This window comes from Amblyomma americanum, chromosome 4 (genome assembly GCF_052857255.1).
Source record: "Amblyomma americanum isolate KBUSLIRL-KWMA chromosome 4, ASM5285725v1, whole genome shotgun sequence".
Classification (NCBI taxonomy): Eukaryota; Metazoa; Arthropoda; class Arachnida; order Ixodida; family Ixodidae; genus Amblyomma; species Amblyomma americanum.
The window spans coordinates 207,893,094-207,909,420 of record NC_135500.1 but is presented as its reverse complement, the minus strand read 5'-3'; the positions used below and the strand labels follow the sequence as shown (position 1 = coordinate 207,909,420).

General features: G+C 43.6%; 2 protein-coding genes across 4 annotated transcripts in view; both read left to right on the top strand.

Moving 5' to 3' along the window:
• The window catches only part of LOC144129192 (cysteine and glycine-rich protein 1-like), a 66,796-nt gene extending 58,820 nt beyond the window's left edge, over positions 1-7,976 (top strand). For both annotated transcript variants that reach the window (XM_077663172.1, XM_077663170.1), the window contains exons 4-6: positions 1,236-1,389; positions 3,608-3,701; positions 4,554-7,976. In XM_077663172.1, coding sequence (XP_077519298.1) covers positions 1,236-1,389; positions 3,608-3,701; positions 4,554-4,627 — 322 coding nt within the window. In that variant the 3' untranslated portion in view covers positions 4,628-7,976. The remainder of the gene's footprint in view (positions 1-1,235; positions 1,390-3,607; positions 3,702-4,553) is intronic.
• A 3,540-nt stretch (positions 7,977-11,516) lies between these two features.
• On the top strand, positions 11,517-13,715 carry LOC144129191 (lysophosphatidylserine lipase ABHD12-like). 2 transcript variants are annotated; one of them, XM_077663169.1, is made up of 2 exons: positions 11,517-11,652; positions 12,208-13,715. In XM_077663169.1, the coding sequence occupies exon 2, from the start codon at positions 12,237-12,239 to the stop codon at positions 13,323-13,325; it is 1,089 nt and encodes a 362-aa protein (XP_077519295.1). In that variant the 5' UTR covers positions 11,517-11,652; positions 12,208-12,236; the 3' UTR covers positions 13,326-13,715. The 2 variants fall into 2 exon arrangements, with proteins under 2 accessions (XP_077519295.1, XP_077519294.1); XM_077663168.1 differs by having other exon boundaries at positions 11,558-11,783.
• Positions 13,716-16,327: the final 2,612 nt, after the last annotated feature.

The following is a 16,327-nucleotide window of genomic DNA, read 5'->3' as shown; positions in this document are numbered from 1 at the left end:
GTAAACTCTCTAAACAGGCAATAAAGACAAAAAGAAAAGCCGTCGTGGTCAAATGCCAAAGGCCCTGGTTCGATTCCCAGCCTCGACACAGGTTTTTTTTTTTTTATTCAGTGAGTGTGCAGGGTTTCAGTAACTCCCATAGATGCCGGCGCCAAATACGTTGGTTAGTGTTTAAGTGCGTAAGGGCGAGTAAGGGTGAAAGCGGGTAAAGGCGGCTCCGCGGTGAGGCGTGACGTCACGCCATGTGACGTCATGCCAGATGGCGCGGCGAGCGCACGGCATCCGCCCAGCTGCGGCGGTTGCTAGGCAACGGCTCAAGGTCTGTCTCTGTGCCTCCTCGGAGCACCGCCACAGCAAAATCGCAAGTTTGTGACCAGTGTATCTTTCGCTACAAAACTCAGCCCCTTGAATGGCCCGGGCCGAATGCATGGAAGCTTCTGCTATTTTGACATATTCTCTGTTCTGAGCTTGTTCATTGCAATTATATAGCTGTGTGGCAAAGTGAAGTTGAAAATATGTCTGGCATGTTTTGAAGTTTGAAGTTTTCATATTTGCGCATACAAACTTACAAAGGCAGAGTTCATGCACTACTGAAACAACTTTTTTTTTTCTTTTTAGCACACACTTCTTGTACAGCTATTCATTTGGCACCCAAGTAAGATTGTACCTGTCAGAAACAGTAATGAATGCTAGAGCAGTTCTGTTGCCTTCGGTTCTTCAGTCTGCAGACATTTGGTGCATATAGTGAAATTACAAGCCCAAGTTCAATTTATTTGAGCCCACACTCACTGAGTGTGGGCTCAAATAAATTGAACTTGGGCTGAGCGCGAGCTCAACTCCACTGGCACCTTTATTTTAAATGCCTTTGACGCTCACTCTGAGCCCTTTCGCTTATTTATTGCATTCGTTATTAAGTGCAGCCGCATGACTAAATATACTTACATATTGTTACGTGGTGGTGACAATGGCAGTTGGGCAGCAAGAAGACAGGTGAAGGCTGTTGGTGCACAGCAGTAATGCCTCATTAACACAGTTAAATTTCTTTGTGTCACGCTTTCATGCTCATGCTTATCCTTAGTAGAGAGGAGAGCTGGGTTAGTTGGTGCATAATTACAAAAATAAAACCAGCATCATCATTGTGTTCTTCACTGTGTCTGCATCCATTCTGCTGATTTTATTCGTGTGGCTTATTCTTAGCAGAGATAATTTGGCAAATTACTTTGCTTTCCTTGCAGCAACATTCCAGCAACAGCCCAAGCACACGTTGCACCGCAGAATGGCACAGTAAAGCCCGTGACCCAAAAACAACCCCGCTGGGGAGGCACCGACATCTGTCCACGATGTGGCAAAGCAGTCTACATGGCTGAGAAGAAAATGGGAGGTGGTGCGGTGAGTAACAATAATTTGTTGTTTACTGAATTACTTGGATGAATGTGCGAGTGGATGCCAACAGCAAAGCCTGCATGTTAATTCCACGATGCCAAATGCACCATGGTTGAAAAAGTACTACCATGCTATCCACTGTATTTCATCACTTTCTGTTGAAATTTGATGGTAAATTTGGCTTTTTTTTTATACGAAAGGATTCCTTCATTCTGTGCCATCATCATGTGACATCATGAGTTTTGTGGCAGTGAGAGTTGAGTTGAGGTCTGCTGGCTGGATTAGTCTTGCGGTTGTTCTGCTGGCAATTTCTCCACTGCAGCGGCACATATATGCTAATTAAGCTCTGGAATTTGAGGCGTAGGTCTGTGGTCTGGTAGATCTACGTTGCCATGCATACGGTCACCCGCAATAGTCATCAACTGCTGCTGTCGCCATCTGGAGTTCAGATCAGTCTCGAAGGAATTTGAGGAGAAAGTGAGAAGCCTCCTTCCTATATGACTGGTTTCTGCACGGGTAAATAATATCTTGAAGTGAACAGTGCGGCGCTCCTGCCCTCTTTAGGGAACCAAGTGGAACACACATCTCTATGTTGTTATCTGGCCTGCACATAAGATAATGTTCTGCATTCTCACGTACACCACATGAAGAACACTGTGGAGACAACACCAGTGACACTAAATGTGACCTGTATGCCTTATGCAAAGAAAGAGCTACATGCAAGTTTTCAGCAGGAGTGTAATCTACAGAGAAACTACTGCATAATTCATGAAACTGAAAACCTGCTAATATCAACTAGAATTGTGCTTTTTGGACCAAGCAAGGCCAATGTTGGTTTGCTTGCTTGGGCAAAAACTGCTTTTGTTTCTCTAGTGCTGTAGCAGTAAGCAGGTTCATTTGATAATGAGAGGTAGCAATGAAAGAACCTTAGTGGAGCACATCTAGGGCTTATAATTGGCTGACTTTCAAAGAGTTTCATGTGGCAACCATGGTAAGGTGATTTGGGTGAATTGCTTGTCATGCACCTTGGTGCTTGCTGTTAAGCATCTTGAATTCGTGGGCTTTCTTTAAGTGGGTTGCCAGAGGACGTTCCTCGCTCACCAAGTTATATATGGGAAACTCATTGTAGGGAAGCATATGAATAGATTTGATGTTTGACTGACATAAGAAATGTTGCAAGAAGTGGTGGAAGAAGTGTTTCTGTCTGAGCCAGCCTAAGGTGAATGCATTGCCTGCTCTTGAGTTTGTGATAAGGAAAAAAGTTCCTGTGCGTGTATAGTATTTGAATTTTCTCCCATGTCATTGTAATCTGAATTGTGTATGATGCTTGGTGCCTGGTTATTGTTTTTGTAGGCTAGGGAAGCAGCGCAAATGTTTTTTTTTGGACTTTGGTTGGGCTAACAAACTGCTTGGCAGTAAACAGCAGACATGACAAAGCCATACTCTTGTATGATGAGCTGCCACGGTGGCTTAGTGGTTATGGCGCACGGCTGCTGACCTGAAAGATGTGGGTTCAATCCCGGCCATGGCAGTCGAATTTTGACGGAGGCAAAATTCTAAAGGCCCGCTTACTTTACGGTTCAGTGCACGTTATAAAACCCCAGGTGGTTGAAATTTCCGGAGCCTTCTTCTACAGTGTCCGTCATAGCCCGAGTCGCTTTGGGACGTTCAACCACCATAAACCATCTTGTATGATGGCACACAGCAGCAACAGGGCAGGCTCTATTTCCAACAAAACGTTACAATAGATGGTTTCACGAACTGTTTGTGATGTTCATCATACATTTAATTTGCCACTGCAGTGTTTTGAGAGTAGCCGCCGCGGTGGCCGAGTGGTTATGGTTCTCTGCTGCTGGCCCAAAAGCTGCGGGTTCGATCCTGGCCGCAGCTGTCGAATTTCGATGGAGGCGAAATTCTAGAGGCCCGCTTACTTTACGGTGTCAGTGCACGTTATAGAACCCCAGGTGGTTGAAATTTCCGGAGCCCTTCGCTACGGCGCCTCTCATAGCCTGAGTCGCTTTGGGACGTTAAACCCCCATAAACCATAAACCTTTTGAAAGTAGATAAGTTTGTTCATTGAAAATGTTAATTTTGAAAGGCCCTGGCAAAAGGAAATCGTGCTTGTGGTCAACCCAGCAGCACTGTTTCTCTTACTTCTCGAGTTGATTTTTGCTCCGCCCTGGCATTGCAGCATCTTCACTGTCACACATTCCATCCCTTTCAGGCTTGGCACATTGCCTGCTTCAACTGCCATGAATGTCGCAAGCGGCTTGAGTCAACTATTCTCTGTGAGCGGGAGGGAGAGATCTACTGCAAGAGTGAGTAACTATGGGCGACTTATCTTTCATCCTCCTGATCTTTTAAGAAATGTTCTGTGCTCCAGTGCCTAGTCATGTACGTTAACTCCTTTGGCTCTTGCATAATCTACATATTTCTGTAGCACTTTACTGCTGCCTTGTAGCCCCCATTAAGTTACAATTTATGGCATTTTTTTGCCCTGTGCAGTCTCCTGTAGGATTTTTCCTGAATCCAACCAATGATGGTATAGTCTGAACCCAATTATTCAAAAACAAAAGGGATTGAAATTTTGTTTGCATTATATCATGTTCAAATCAACAGCAACCCAGTCAGGTGCTCTCCTTAATACTTGTGGTGTTGATGGGACCGTGGGCCTGTTTGAATAAACTGAAAGCTCAAGTTAAGCAGGTTCAAAGTAATGACATTTCACTGCAAATCAGCTACAGTGGCTCAGTGGCTTTGGTATTCAGCTGCTGATCCTAAGGTTGCAGGTTTGACCCTGGCCATGGCAGCCATATTTCAATGGAAGCGAAACACAAAAACATGTGTGCTGTGCTATGTCAGCGCATGTTGAGAACCTCAGGTGGTCTGAATCAATATGGAGCCTTATGAGTTCCCTCATAGCCCATACATCACTTCAGGACATTAAACTCCACAATTTACAATTTCACTGCGTCTTGTTTTTTCATGCCATTATGCTGAGTATTTGTACTGCATCCGCATTTACGCAGTCTGGTGAGCTTGCTCATTTCTTCTTCCATTTCACTTGATGCTGTTAGCTTTCTCTCACTCCATTGAATAAATGGCTAAATAGGGTGCTGAAAAATTGGTGGTGAATTAATTTGCAGTTTTGTCTTTCATTTTTCTTTCAGCCTGCTACGGAAAGTACTTCGGCCCAAAAGGATACGGCTATGGTGTTGGGTCTGGCACTCTGCAAATGTCGTAAAGCCCACACTGCGCTCATATGTAGATACTGCATAACAGTTGACCTTGTGGCACATTGATAGCTTTAGCTTTTTTTTTTGTCCAGCCTTTGTAGAGCTTAGTTTTGTCGTGCTTTCAGAAAGCAGTATATCATGAGACAAAGCTTTGCAGTGTTTCTGGTCGCAGGACCTCTCTTACTTTTATTTGATTTCGCACTGTCATTATTATGGCTGGGTGAGAGCCATATATGCAATGCTTTGTGTCTCTATTTTTGTTCATTTTGTTTTTCTTCAAGACAGTTGGAAAAGCTATAGCCTGTTCTACACATTTCGTTTACAGAAATTATGTCCTGCAGAAAATTGCTCTGCTTTGTGTTTGCTCTCCCTGCTGTGGCTGAATAATGTCTCCAGCCTTTTCTTGCTGGAGTTAGTGTTGAAAAGTCATTATCTTCAAGCTAGCTTTACTTATAGATTCGAGATTGGATTGGATTTAGACTAGATTCCAAGGGAAGCTTTTTGTACTGATTCTTCTAATTGGTTGCTGGGCAGGCTGCACTTTGTAAAGTGACCTTTCTGTTGAAATCCAAGCTGGTTTGATGAGAATGGACAAGCACTGCATTGGTAGATTACTTTCTGGTAGTTTCTATATCAGTATAGTAGTTATTTATTAATCGTGCATCCAACCATTGACGTGGATAGCTTTAAAATTAGAGAACTGACTCTTGTGAAATGTACGTTGACACAGTTGTTGATGCTTCTTTGTACTGGTGGCGCTGTTGTTTAGTGCAGGCCAGGTGATGTGAGTAATGCTCACTATGTTTACACCACCATCTATGGCACACCACTATGTATGGCGCACACAAATCATCTACGGCATAGTTGGTTATCACACAGTAATGAATATTGAGCTGCACGCACAAATTATAGACCTGTTCATTATGGTGTCTTCGTCCTAAGCCGGTGAATATTTTTTGTTGAACTTGTTGGTAAAGAATTGTGTCAAGCCAGTGTGTGCTAGGAAAATGATATTTTATGTACATTTTCTTTTCTTTTCTCAAAGTAGTGCGATGCTGCTGATGCCTGTGGCACTTAGTGCCTATTCTACTTTTTCTTACTTCTGCTGCAGCTAGAATCTTGAGCTACATCAAATGTAGTGTAATGTTTATCAAGCGAGATGCTGAGTCTAGTATGTTGGCAAAAAAAAGTATACCTGTGTTCAGTTCTGTTTTATTTCAAGTGTACCTTAGTGAAACTGAGCCAATATCCGTTTTTCTTTTCACTGCCTGCCATGCTGCGTACTGAACAGTTGTTGAATTGTGTATAATTAGAGCCCTTCGTTTTCGGGTTTTATTTTTTTTTTCAGAACTTAGGGAGGCGAAAATCATGCGATATCTTTTTAGTTGAAATTCGGGTAAAAAATGGGTTATTCAGCAAAAATTTTCATAATTCGGGTTTTCTCGGTCCCTTTTTCGGTTTTTTCGGTGCTGGCAGCAGCAGCAGCTGCGCCGTGTCGAGTGGGAGTGGAGTGGAGAGGAGAGGGGGAGAGGTGTTGCAGCTGTATAAGTAGGCGGCTTGGCAGAGCCGTCGAGGCAAAGATGGAGAGCGGAGGAGAGGACGAGCTGAGCTCGGCGGCTCTGAAAGAAGCCAGGGCTCGGCATTGAAACGAAACCGAGAGGAGGCGGCGAGCCGAGGAGACGGAGGAAGAGCGTGCGATACGCCTCGATAAGCGGCGCAAGAACGACGCAGTTCGGAAAACGCGCCTAGCCGCCGATAGTGAAACCATGGCCAGGGACGAAGATGAAGAAGGAACGCCCAGCTCTCGCGTCACTCCAGGTTTAACCAGAGCTAAGTCACAGGCAATTTTTTTTCTTAGCTATTAGAATTATTTTACCACATAAACTGTCACTCTCGCACACAGCACATCACTGCGAGAGCTGCCTGTGTTGTACATACACTGCCCCGGGGATATTGTACATACAATATCCCCGTTTAAAGTAGCTTCTGTGAAGAGCCCTGGAGCAGGACGTCATTAGCATGAGTAGTGCTGGTCAGTACTACTGTTTTGTCCTCTCGTTTCTAAATGTTACATATCCTCAAACATATCATCAAATAAAGCCATATCATGAATAGCAAGCATTAAAAGAGGCTTAAGGTCACCATTTGAATGAACACTCCTCTGAAGCAATTGCGCAGGATATCTGCTAATTTTCATGTGTCTCCAGCATTATTCAGGAAAATGTACGATCTCTACGTCCTTTCTGATATACTTGCATATTAAGGAGCATTTCATTCTATTGCCCTTGTGTGTTCCCAAGAAGTGGAATTTTCATGGAGATATCGTGTTTATTCTGATTTTAAAAATGTGTTCCAGGTGCAAGTATGTTTACCCGAGAACGAAGGGCTCTATGTATAATGCATGACATTTATGCATTGATTTCTTATTTCCTGCTTGTAACTGGAAGCATTTTTTTCCACGTTTTTTTCAGTGCATAATGATATGAATTGAAAATGTTGTTAGTGATCGCTTCATTTTGCCTTATGCACTGATGAACTTTCATACCTGAAATTTTCTACTTAACTCATAACACGTTCTGTTCTGCCTAAAACTTTGTAGCTCTTTTAGTTTTGTGTTGAACTGATGCTGCTGTCAAGAGGTTTTGTGAATTAATTCCTGGCGCTTTGTGGTGCCACAGTATACATGTGGTTATGAGAAGTGTTTTTGTTTGTCTGACAGAACAAGCAATGCAGACATCACTTTATTGGCCAGAAGGTTAGGTAAAATAAATTTGATAGACTGTGGTACATGTCTTGACTCCAGCAATGGGGTATTCAGCTTCAACAGGTTTGAAACTCATGATGGAGCAAGAACTGAAGAGTTGGCCTATAGCAGATGCACTTGCATTTTATTGAGCGCAGGACTGCACACATTGTGAATTGTGCAAGCAAGGAGTACAATTTGCAACCGCTTAATGCCACAAACTACTGTGATTAAAAGTTGGAGAAATGGAAGATTTCGTTTAGAGAAAGATCCACTGGAAGTCGACGTGATCTTTTATTATTCCCGGTTCTTTTTCATATAAAACAAAGCTGTACATTCAGTGTTTTCTTTGTAAACATACATATAGGTACATCGTTCACAACATTTATTTGTCAAAGAGGTGCTTTACTGGGAAGCATTCCCATATTTTTGTGAAAACTTTTGATGGGCCAATTTACATAATATATAACTTGTGGCTATCACTTATTTTTCAGAAATCCCTTTTTGTAGACAAAGTAGACTACATTATTGTCTATAGAACTTTCCATATGTTACTGTAGTCACAGGCGTATTGCACTGTGGTATTTACAATAAATTTCCTTTCATGACCTCTGTGTAGTTGATCACTGTTGTTTGTTGTTTATAAAAAACCTTGGCTGTGGGTGTTTTGCTGTCTTTTCCGAATGTCCTATATATACCACATATTGCAACACACACAATGCTGCCTACACTCATTGAGCAAACCACTCTCAGGTAGATAGAACCGTTTTCGTGGAATGCATTCCTTGGTCTACTCCACTTCAGGCACCAGGTATGTGCATGCTGCAGTGTATGTGGAGGTAAATCTTTTCGGCAGTGAGTGCTCACTCACAAAACTTTGGTCAACCTACGGGCTCACTCAAACTCGCACTCACAGAGGCTCGGGCTCACTCGAGGTCATGAACTTTAACTCATTTAGGCTCACAACTTACTTGGGCTCACTCAGACTCATCACTCATCCGGGGTGAACCACTCATGGCGACTCATGTCTCACTCAGACTCTCGTCTCATCTAGGCTCCCTCACTCATTTCAACTCACGACTCATCTGGACTCACTCATTTCGACTCATGACTCACCTGGGTTCACTCATTTTGACTCTACTCACCTGAACTCGCTCACTGCTACTTGAGCTCACTCATTTCAACTCACGATTCACCTGGACTAACTCAATTCGACTCATGACTCATCTCTCACTCATTCGTGCTCACTTGCACATTTCAACTCGTGACTCACCCAGGCTCACCTTGACTCTGGACTCCCGTAAGCTCACACATCAGACGGCTGAATCGATTTTATTCTCAACGGCCCAAGTTACGCATTTAAATGCCAAAAAATTGTTGAAGACACGTTGATACGATGAGCTCTTAACTGCAGCTAGCCTGTAGCCAGGTTTGGCTGAGAGGCCTAGAGGCCTGTAGCTGCTGCTCGCAGGACGCTAAGATGTGAGGCTGCTGCATGTTTTCATAACCAACTAAAAAACAGTAAAGAAGTCTAACAACAGCGATACAGCAAGCCACAGCTAATATCCAACGAGCCCAAGCACGACGACTAAACGTTTCTACCCTTTTAGTAATGTGCTAGAGTGCAACAACCACAAAAATTAGAAGCCAAGAAATAATGACACTTCTTTATATCATCAACCCAACCAAAAGCGAAATTTCGTATATTACGAGTGTGCAGGAAACTCGCGTTTATCAATGCTAAAAACTCGTGCATAATTGCCATCATGGATTCACTTCATCATGGGATCATGGGATTGTTCAACCTCACATCATAGACTTGTTTGGTTTGATAGGCCCACGATCTACCGGACAGACCAGGAAGACTCGGATCGCGACCTGAATGTGAGCACTCTCTCACCATGACTCGGATCATGATCTGAATGTGAGCCCGGGCTCGCGGCTCAGATCGTGATCTGAGCATGAGTCCAGATTCATTCACGACTCTGATCATGATCTGAATGTGAGTCCAGACTCACTCACGACTCTGATGATGATTTGAATGTGAGTCCGGACTCACTCACGACCCAGAGCATGATCTGAATGCGAGTTTGGGCTTACTCACGACTCAGATCATGATCTGAAATGAGCCCGAGTGAGTAGACTCGTCAGTGAGTTCGCCAACCTATGGCTCGAGCACTGCACATTATGTAATGCCTGACAATCTGAGTTGCAAGTTGTGGAAAGGAATGTCTGTGGCTGTGGATTCTGTAAATCTTGACTAAAAATCAGAAATCTGGTAGCCTCTTTGATACTGGTTATTTATCTAACTTACTATCTACACAGCATAATTTCCTGATCTTCCTAAACAGCTGATCTGACCTTTTCCTGATCTTCCTAAATATTGTAAATGGCGCAGTCCTGTGTTGATGGCAACGGACGCAAGCCTTACAGGTAGCATTCAGTGTTCTTGTTTAATTTAGAAGCGTGAATTGTTGGGCAAACGAGAAAAAAAACGAGAAAAGACGCAAGACCAGAGGAAGACACACACAGACTGATAATTAAGACTGATAAGAATTTAAGACTGATAATGTTACATTCTACAGGTTCTGTAAGGTGCTTATGTGAAAGCTTATTTCCATTCCTATGATGTTGCACAAGTTTTATGCACAATATTATGTGCTCTTTTTTTTTCAGCTGCTGTTGTATCAATTATTTCGTATCACGGCAGAGGAGTGCTCCTATGAAGAATGTGAAGCTTAGAGGATTAGCTACAAAATAATGTTTACTTTTGTATTTAGCATCAATATTAAGCAGATGTTCTATTATGTTTCTGGCTTAGTGTAGGATTGCTCCCCACTTCTTTTTAATTCTATAATAATCAGATTAGACCCATTTTCTACCGATAGTTATTTTCCAAAGGTCACTATGCCAGTGCAAACAGATGAATGTGCTATATGGCAACAGGCCGACACCCTAAACACATATGAAAGGTGTCTCTTCTACTAAAAGAGGCTTGCAATTGCCAACATACAATCCTTGCAAAACACTATAAGACCAGCTGGCTCTATTTCAGGATGAGCTTGAAACCTGGATTTTAGAACTGAGCTTGTCTACACAAGCACTCGCTGTCCTGATGATTTCTTGGCAGCGCCACATGAAGCACTGCCTCACGCAGCCAATACCTTGCCTCAATGCTGCTCTTCATTCAAAATTCAAGCATTTATATTTATCAATAGTATGCGGAAATGCAGGTAGACCTAACACGGATGCAGAAATGTGGCAGATGTGACTTGTGTCACCAAGGTATAGAGTAAAGATGCATATTTATAGCTTGTTCGTGAAAAAGAAAATAAATTGAGCGTATTTCCTACAACAGGAGTGGACACTGGGGAATTACTTTTGTTGGTAAAATTAACCCAGAAGAAACTCAATTGCAAAATTGCTTCTGGGTAAACCATCTGTTTTCATTGTACAAACAAGAAAATAGTACCTAACTTGTACCTCTGAACTTGAAAGTTGAATCTTGTATATTCGGTGCAGTGCACAAAAAATAGTGAAAAAACAACTGCGTACAGATTAACTGCGAAGAAAGTATCGTTTTATTACTAGCCTCGGCGACAAAGGAGGTTCAAATTCGTGCCTAGCTTAAAACCCTTTCACACTGCATTCTAATTAAGTTCATGAGAGACGACTTCATGGAGAGGGTGCAGTAGCAAGTTTCAAAATGTGCAGACATATCTGATTACAGTCATTGCACCAAAAGTGTATGAAAGAAAGGCCATACAAGGATGGGGTAGGTACCACAAAACATAAACCATAAAACAGCTCTGGGATCCTCTTTGAGACTTATCCAACAGAGATTGCAGGGTGAATTTTAACCCCCCATTTTTTTTTTTTTTTGCCTCGCATACTCTACTCAGCAGCAGCTGCGCTCTGTTCTAAGCAGCCACCTGTGTATGTGATCATTTTTGACGATGTTTAAAAACTCCGCCGCCTGTTGCACGGAAAAGGGGGGGCGGGGCGGGGTGCAAAAGCAGCACTAAAAAAAAAGTACGCTGAACGAAAGTGCGTATTCCAGCTTCGAACGAGGTCGGATTGTCAGGCTGGCTGCATCGCCGTATCAATTTTCGATCACAGTGCAGAGAGCGAGGAGGTTGACAAAGTACGAAAGTGCGATGACGCGCGAATGCGGAGGTCGTTGTCGCACTGCTATGGCTGGCATGGCGCTGTTGCTGTCAAAACGACAGCCCGTGTATCGCAAGAAGATATGAAGCGACGGCGGGCAGGGTCCGTTTCCCAAATGCAGAGGTAAGCAGCTGCCGTTTGGAGGCACGCCAGGTCTTCAAGCGGTCACATTGATTGTGTTGGGCGATAGCCATTCTCGCGCTGGACCCTGCTCTGCTCAGTTGTTTGCTCTCGGTGCGCTTCCAAAATGAGTGGTAGGTGTTCTTGCTTTCACTTGTGTTAAAACCTTTTAGTAACAAGCAGTTTGCTGGAGCGTGCGTGTGATAAGCAGCGCAGATGAAACACACGTAGTTCACCGGCGCTATGCTTACTTCTGCTGTGCGACGTTTTTGATCTGCTTGTTATATGCGCAGGCTTGTTCGCATTATCAGCATTGCTTCTGATGGTAACCACGTCGCTAACACCGCCGTTGCTGCTTTTGTGTGACTGGTTTTACATATTTTCTGCCCTTTCGTAATTGACAGATTACTTATGTCGAGTCGTTACGCTTACTAGATTAATGGAGCCGGTCGTCTGAGTACTAGGTGACAGCATGTGGGTTTTGTAGTGTCTAGTTCACTGTGCAAAAGCACAGTCACGTCTGCCGTGCAATTTTTTTATTTATTTTTTAATTTGTAGGTAACGAAGAAGACGCGAAAAATCCAACAATGCTGAGGAGGCGGATTCTGCACCAAGCAACTGCCGCGCTTAAGAGCGCTGACCAAAAGTCTCAAATGGTGGGCAAGCGAGTCTACTTGCCAAAGTTCAAAATTCGCAAGTCATGGATTCGTGTGCTGGGCTGCATTTTTTTACTTGTATATGGTGCCTTCCCAGCCGCTTTCTACTTCTCTGGATGGTTCAGAAGATTCCTGATCTTTGGCCATTACCTGAACTGGCCACCACTCATAAATTTCACCGACACCCACAGCTACGAACTCCCATACACACGGTCATTCTTTCTGGAGTCAACAGATGGCATCATGCTTGGAACCTGGCACATCATGCCAAAGAGTCAGTGGGCGCGCTGTGTTTCTGGAGTCAAGGAAGAGTTGGAATTCAATGATAATAGGCCTGTCATAATTTACTATCATGGCCATGCAGAAACGCGTGCAGCTGACTACAGAGTTCAGCTCTACAAGAGGCTTTCAGAGAGTGAAATCGATGCTCATGTCATCACCTTTGATTACAGGGGCTTTGGAGACTCAACTAACGTTATGCCCAGCCGCAGTGGTGTAATTGAAGATTCTTTGGCAGTCTACAACTGGGTGAAGAAGAGAGTGCCTAAGTCTAGAATCATTGTGTGGGGTCACTCCTTGGGCACAGGTGTTGTAATGCAGCTTGCTGAAATTTTTACCGAGACTGACGAAAACCCTGCAGCGATTGTTCTGGAAGCACCGTTTAACAGCTTGGTGGAAGCAGCCCTGCGGTGGCCCCTTGGGATACCCTTCCGCTACCTGCCAGTGTTCAGCAGACTTGCAGAACCGTTGCGAAGTGAAGACACCAATTTTGAGTCCGAGCAGAAGGCGAGAAAGCTGACTGCCCCAGTTTTAGTTATGCATTCCAAAGATGATCCGCTCGTACCTTATGACCTAGGTCAGAAGCTTCTCTCTCGGATTCAAGCAGAAAGGCCAGCTCACCTACCAGCTCCCGTGTTCTATGAAGTTGATAGGAGCGTGGGACCAGGACATCGGCGAATCTACAAGGACTCAAAGTTTCCGTCTATAGTTTCTGGTTTTATTCAAAGCGTTGCCAACTAGCTTGTGCCATATTTGCCTCAACACTTTGTGTTTGTAGCTATGGGCCCCAAACTGTTGTAGTCATTTTTGTGTTGCACTCGTAAAGCATACAGTCAGGCACATGCCTGTTTCCCTTTGCAGATATGCACTGGTTGAGGCTGCTCTTAGACATTTGTAATGCCTGCCTTGTGATCCAAAGATTTTTAGACATATGGAACACCTACCTTGCGATCCAAAGATTTTTTCAGGATGACATTCAATCTTGAAGAAAGAAAATGCAACTTCATTTTATTTGGTTGTGCGTAACTAATCGACAAATTGCCTGTCGTCTACTGCCAGTCTTTAATATGCTATGTATCTTGCTACTAGCTTTTGTATTTATCAGCATTAAAGTATTGACTTCTTTCTTGAGTCTTTTTTTTGTCATCACTCCCTGTGACTGATCTGCAGTCATAGCAGTTCTACTATTGATAAATGTGTGGTTAAAAACTACTTCGAGTACGAAGCCACAACTACATTTTCATTGCAGTGCTACTTCAAGTCTGAATGGAATGCTAAAAGGGGCTCTGAAACACCTTCCAAGAAGAGCACATCAACGTGCCCAATCACTGCATTGTGTTGTCACGGACACCTGAGCCAAATAATATACTCTTCTACATGCAGCAGAGAACCCAAAATCGCGCGCGAAAGTTGGCAAGCCCTTCCCGGCGACTTTTTCATGCTTGCATCCTCCTCCGTCGCTCGCGCCTGTGTATGCTAGTTCAGAGATGGCTATTGGTTAGATTCTTTCAGACGTCAGGCAGCTGCAATGGCTGCAGCCAATATGCAGTGTAGCTCAGGCAGGTCTGGAAGCTCCGCCCCCGGCAGTGGGGCCTGTGGAGGAGTGCAGACCTTTCAGCACGCAAAAAGTGACTGTGGCAAAAAGAGAGAGGGAAAGGAACAAAGACGCTGGAATTGAAATTTTGACTGCAGATAACTCTGCTTCTACAAAGTGCATCAAGAAATTCTTGCTGGAGGGTATTCGTGAAGTGGCGTCCTTTAACGTCACAGGCATACGGCAACTTTAATACAGCCCCTTTCAGGGCCCCTTTAATTTGCTGAGCTTGAGTAGGGCTTGTGTTTAAACTACTTGGTTTGAAATTAGGAAATTCTTGCACTGTTCACAGCGTCAGACAGGAAAAGTAAACATCCATGCATGGATAAAGCACGGATATATCACTACACTGTTGTGTGTAAAATAAGTTTGCACCTGTCTGTGCATACATGTTATTTTCTTTTGTCCTGTCCCTCTTAAAGCTGCAAACATCACAAATTTTGCAGAGACCTTGGACTGGCTCTGCAGGAGATAAGATAATCTGCCGACTGTGATGTGACTAATTTTAATTCCAAAAGCCAGTTTTGTGTAAGAACACCATAGAAACAAAAAATTACTGAATCCCTAGTGTACTTTGAGAAACTACCTCTACACATGCTCAGTGCCAAGCTTGAGCATGCTATCTATTCAAGGGATCAAACCAAGAGGGCCCTTCTCATTATCTTCTGAAGGCTGCTCAATTCCTACTTTATCAGCTTCAAAGCCAAGTTTATCAGTTTCTGCACACACTGCACTGTAAACTAAGCATTGTTACTATGCACAGTAGTTACTAACAGCTGTAAAATGGCTACACGTAGGCTTATACAGGCACTATAGTGGAGGGTTGCTTGTGGCTTTTGACATGGATGTAAATCGTGTCACAATTACGTCAGGCGTTCATAAACAGCATCCTTTCATGCATGTAAAAGTTTTGCCATTAAGGTCTGTGAAGTGATCACTACACCACCAGCTACATTTTTTTTTTCCTTTCCTGTTCCTTCTGATGTTTAGAATGATTGATGGCGTTGGCAGACTACTCACCTAGTGCCGAAAGCAATGCTTACATTTTTCTGACCCCCACACGAGTAGACCCGAACATGGTGTGGTCTTATCCTGGCAATGCAGTGTATGCGTGTGCAAGTTAACATGTCCATCCATGCTGTATGCTCCGCCTTAATAGAGCAACTAGGATTAGTACTTAATCTTGTGGGGTAGACCTACTGCAGAGGCTGTAGCAAAACAGCTTGGTGTGCCAACTATTTAATGTGTAAGGAAGAAGGACCTGTCACAGGAGCCCCGATACACCCTTCTCTGCATTTTCCTGGGTTTCTTCAATGTCACCTCTTCTTTTCTCTGCACCACTTCATCAGATAAATTTGAATTCCATCAAAGCATATAGTCGCCACTGGCTAGTTTCTATATGCAAAATGATAGAAGGGTGCATTCACCACTGCAATGCCAAAAAAAGAATCGAAAAGAAGTATTTAACTACAGTGGTAGCCAAACGGTCGGAGCATCTATCTGTCTTGTATACGGGAGGTGTGGGATTTGAACTTCGACCCCCAGTGCCACTGAGTACCCGGTTTTCCAAATGGTGCAAGCTTTCCCCTGATCTGATGCTTGGCGAAAATTGGGGCTTTGACCCCACCTCAAACAAACCAAAATAGACATGGCACTCTTTGTCCAAGCTGCCCTTTCGTTGTTAAAATCAAATTATTAAAAGTAGTGCTTACACACTATTGCTAGGCATTGGAAGAACTGCGAGTGCAGCAATGAGTTGTGGACGAGCACACACTATGCACAAAATACATGCTGGCACTGTACTATCAGCAACGAATGAAATGCGAACAAGAGAACTGAAGTGCCAACACCAACATATTAGCTCCTGGAGAGGAAATACAAGTGAGGCTGATTAACACTTCTAAACGACAGTCTTCGCGCCTTCAAAGTGAAATTACCCTCCGCTAGTATTGAGGTTCCCCCGGCTAAGAGCTCATTTTTCTCTCCATTGTTCAATTGTCATGTTCGCGTTTCATTTGTTGCTAATGGTACTTTCCAGCACACCACATGTGCCGAGAGGAGAGGAGAAGCCCTGAAAACGAATGCCTAGCATGTGAGACACACGTTTCATGGTCCCATTAACACACCAGAGCAGAAGATGGTAAAGCCT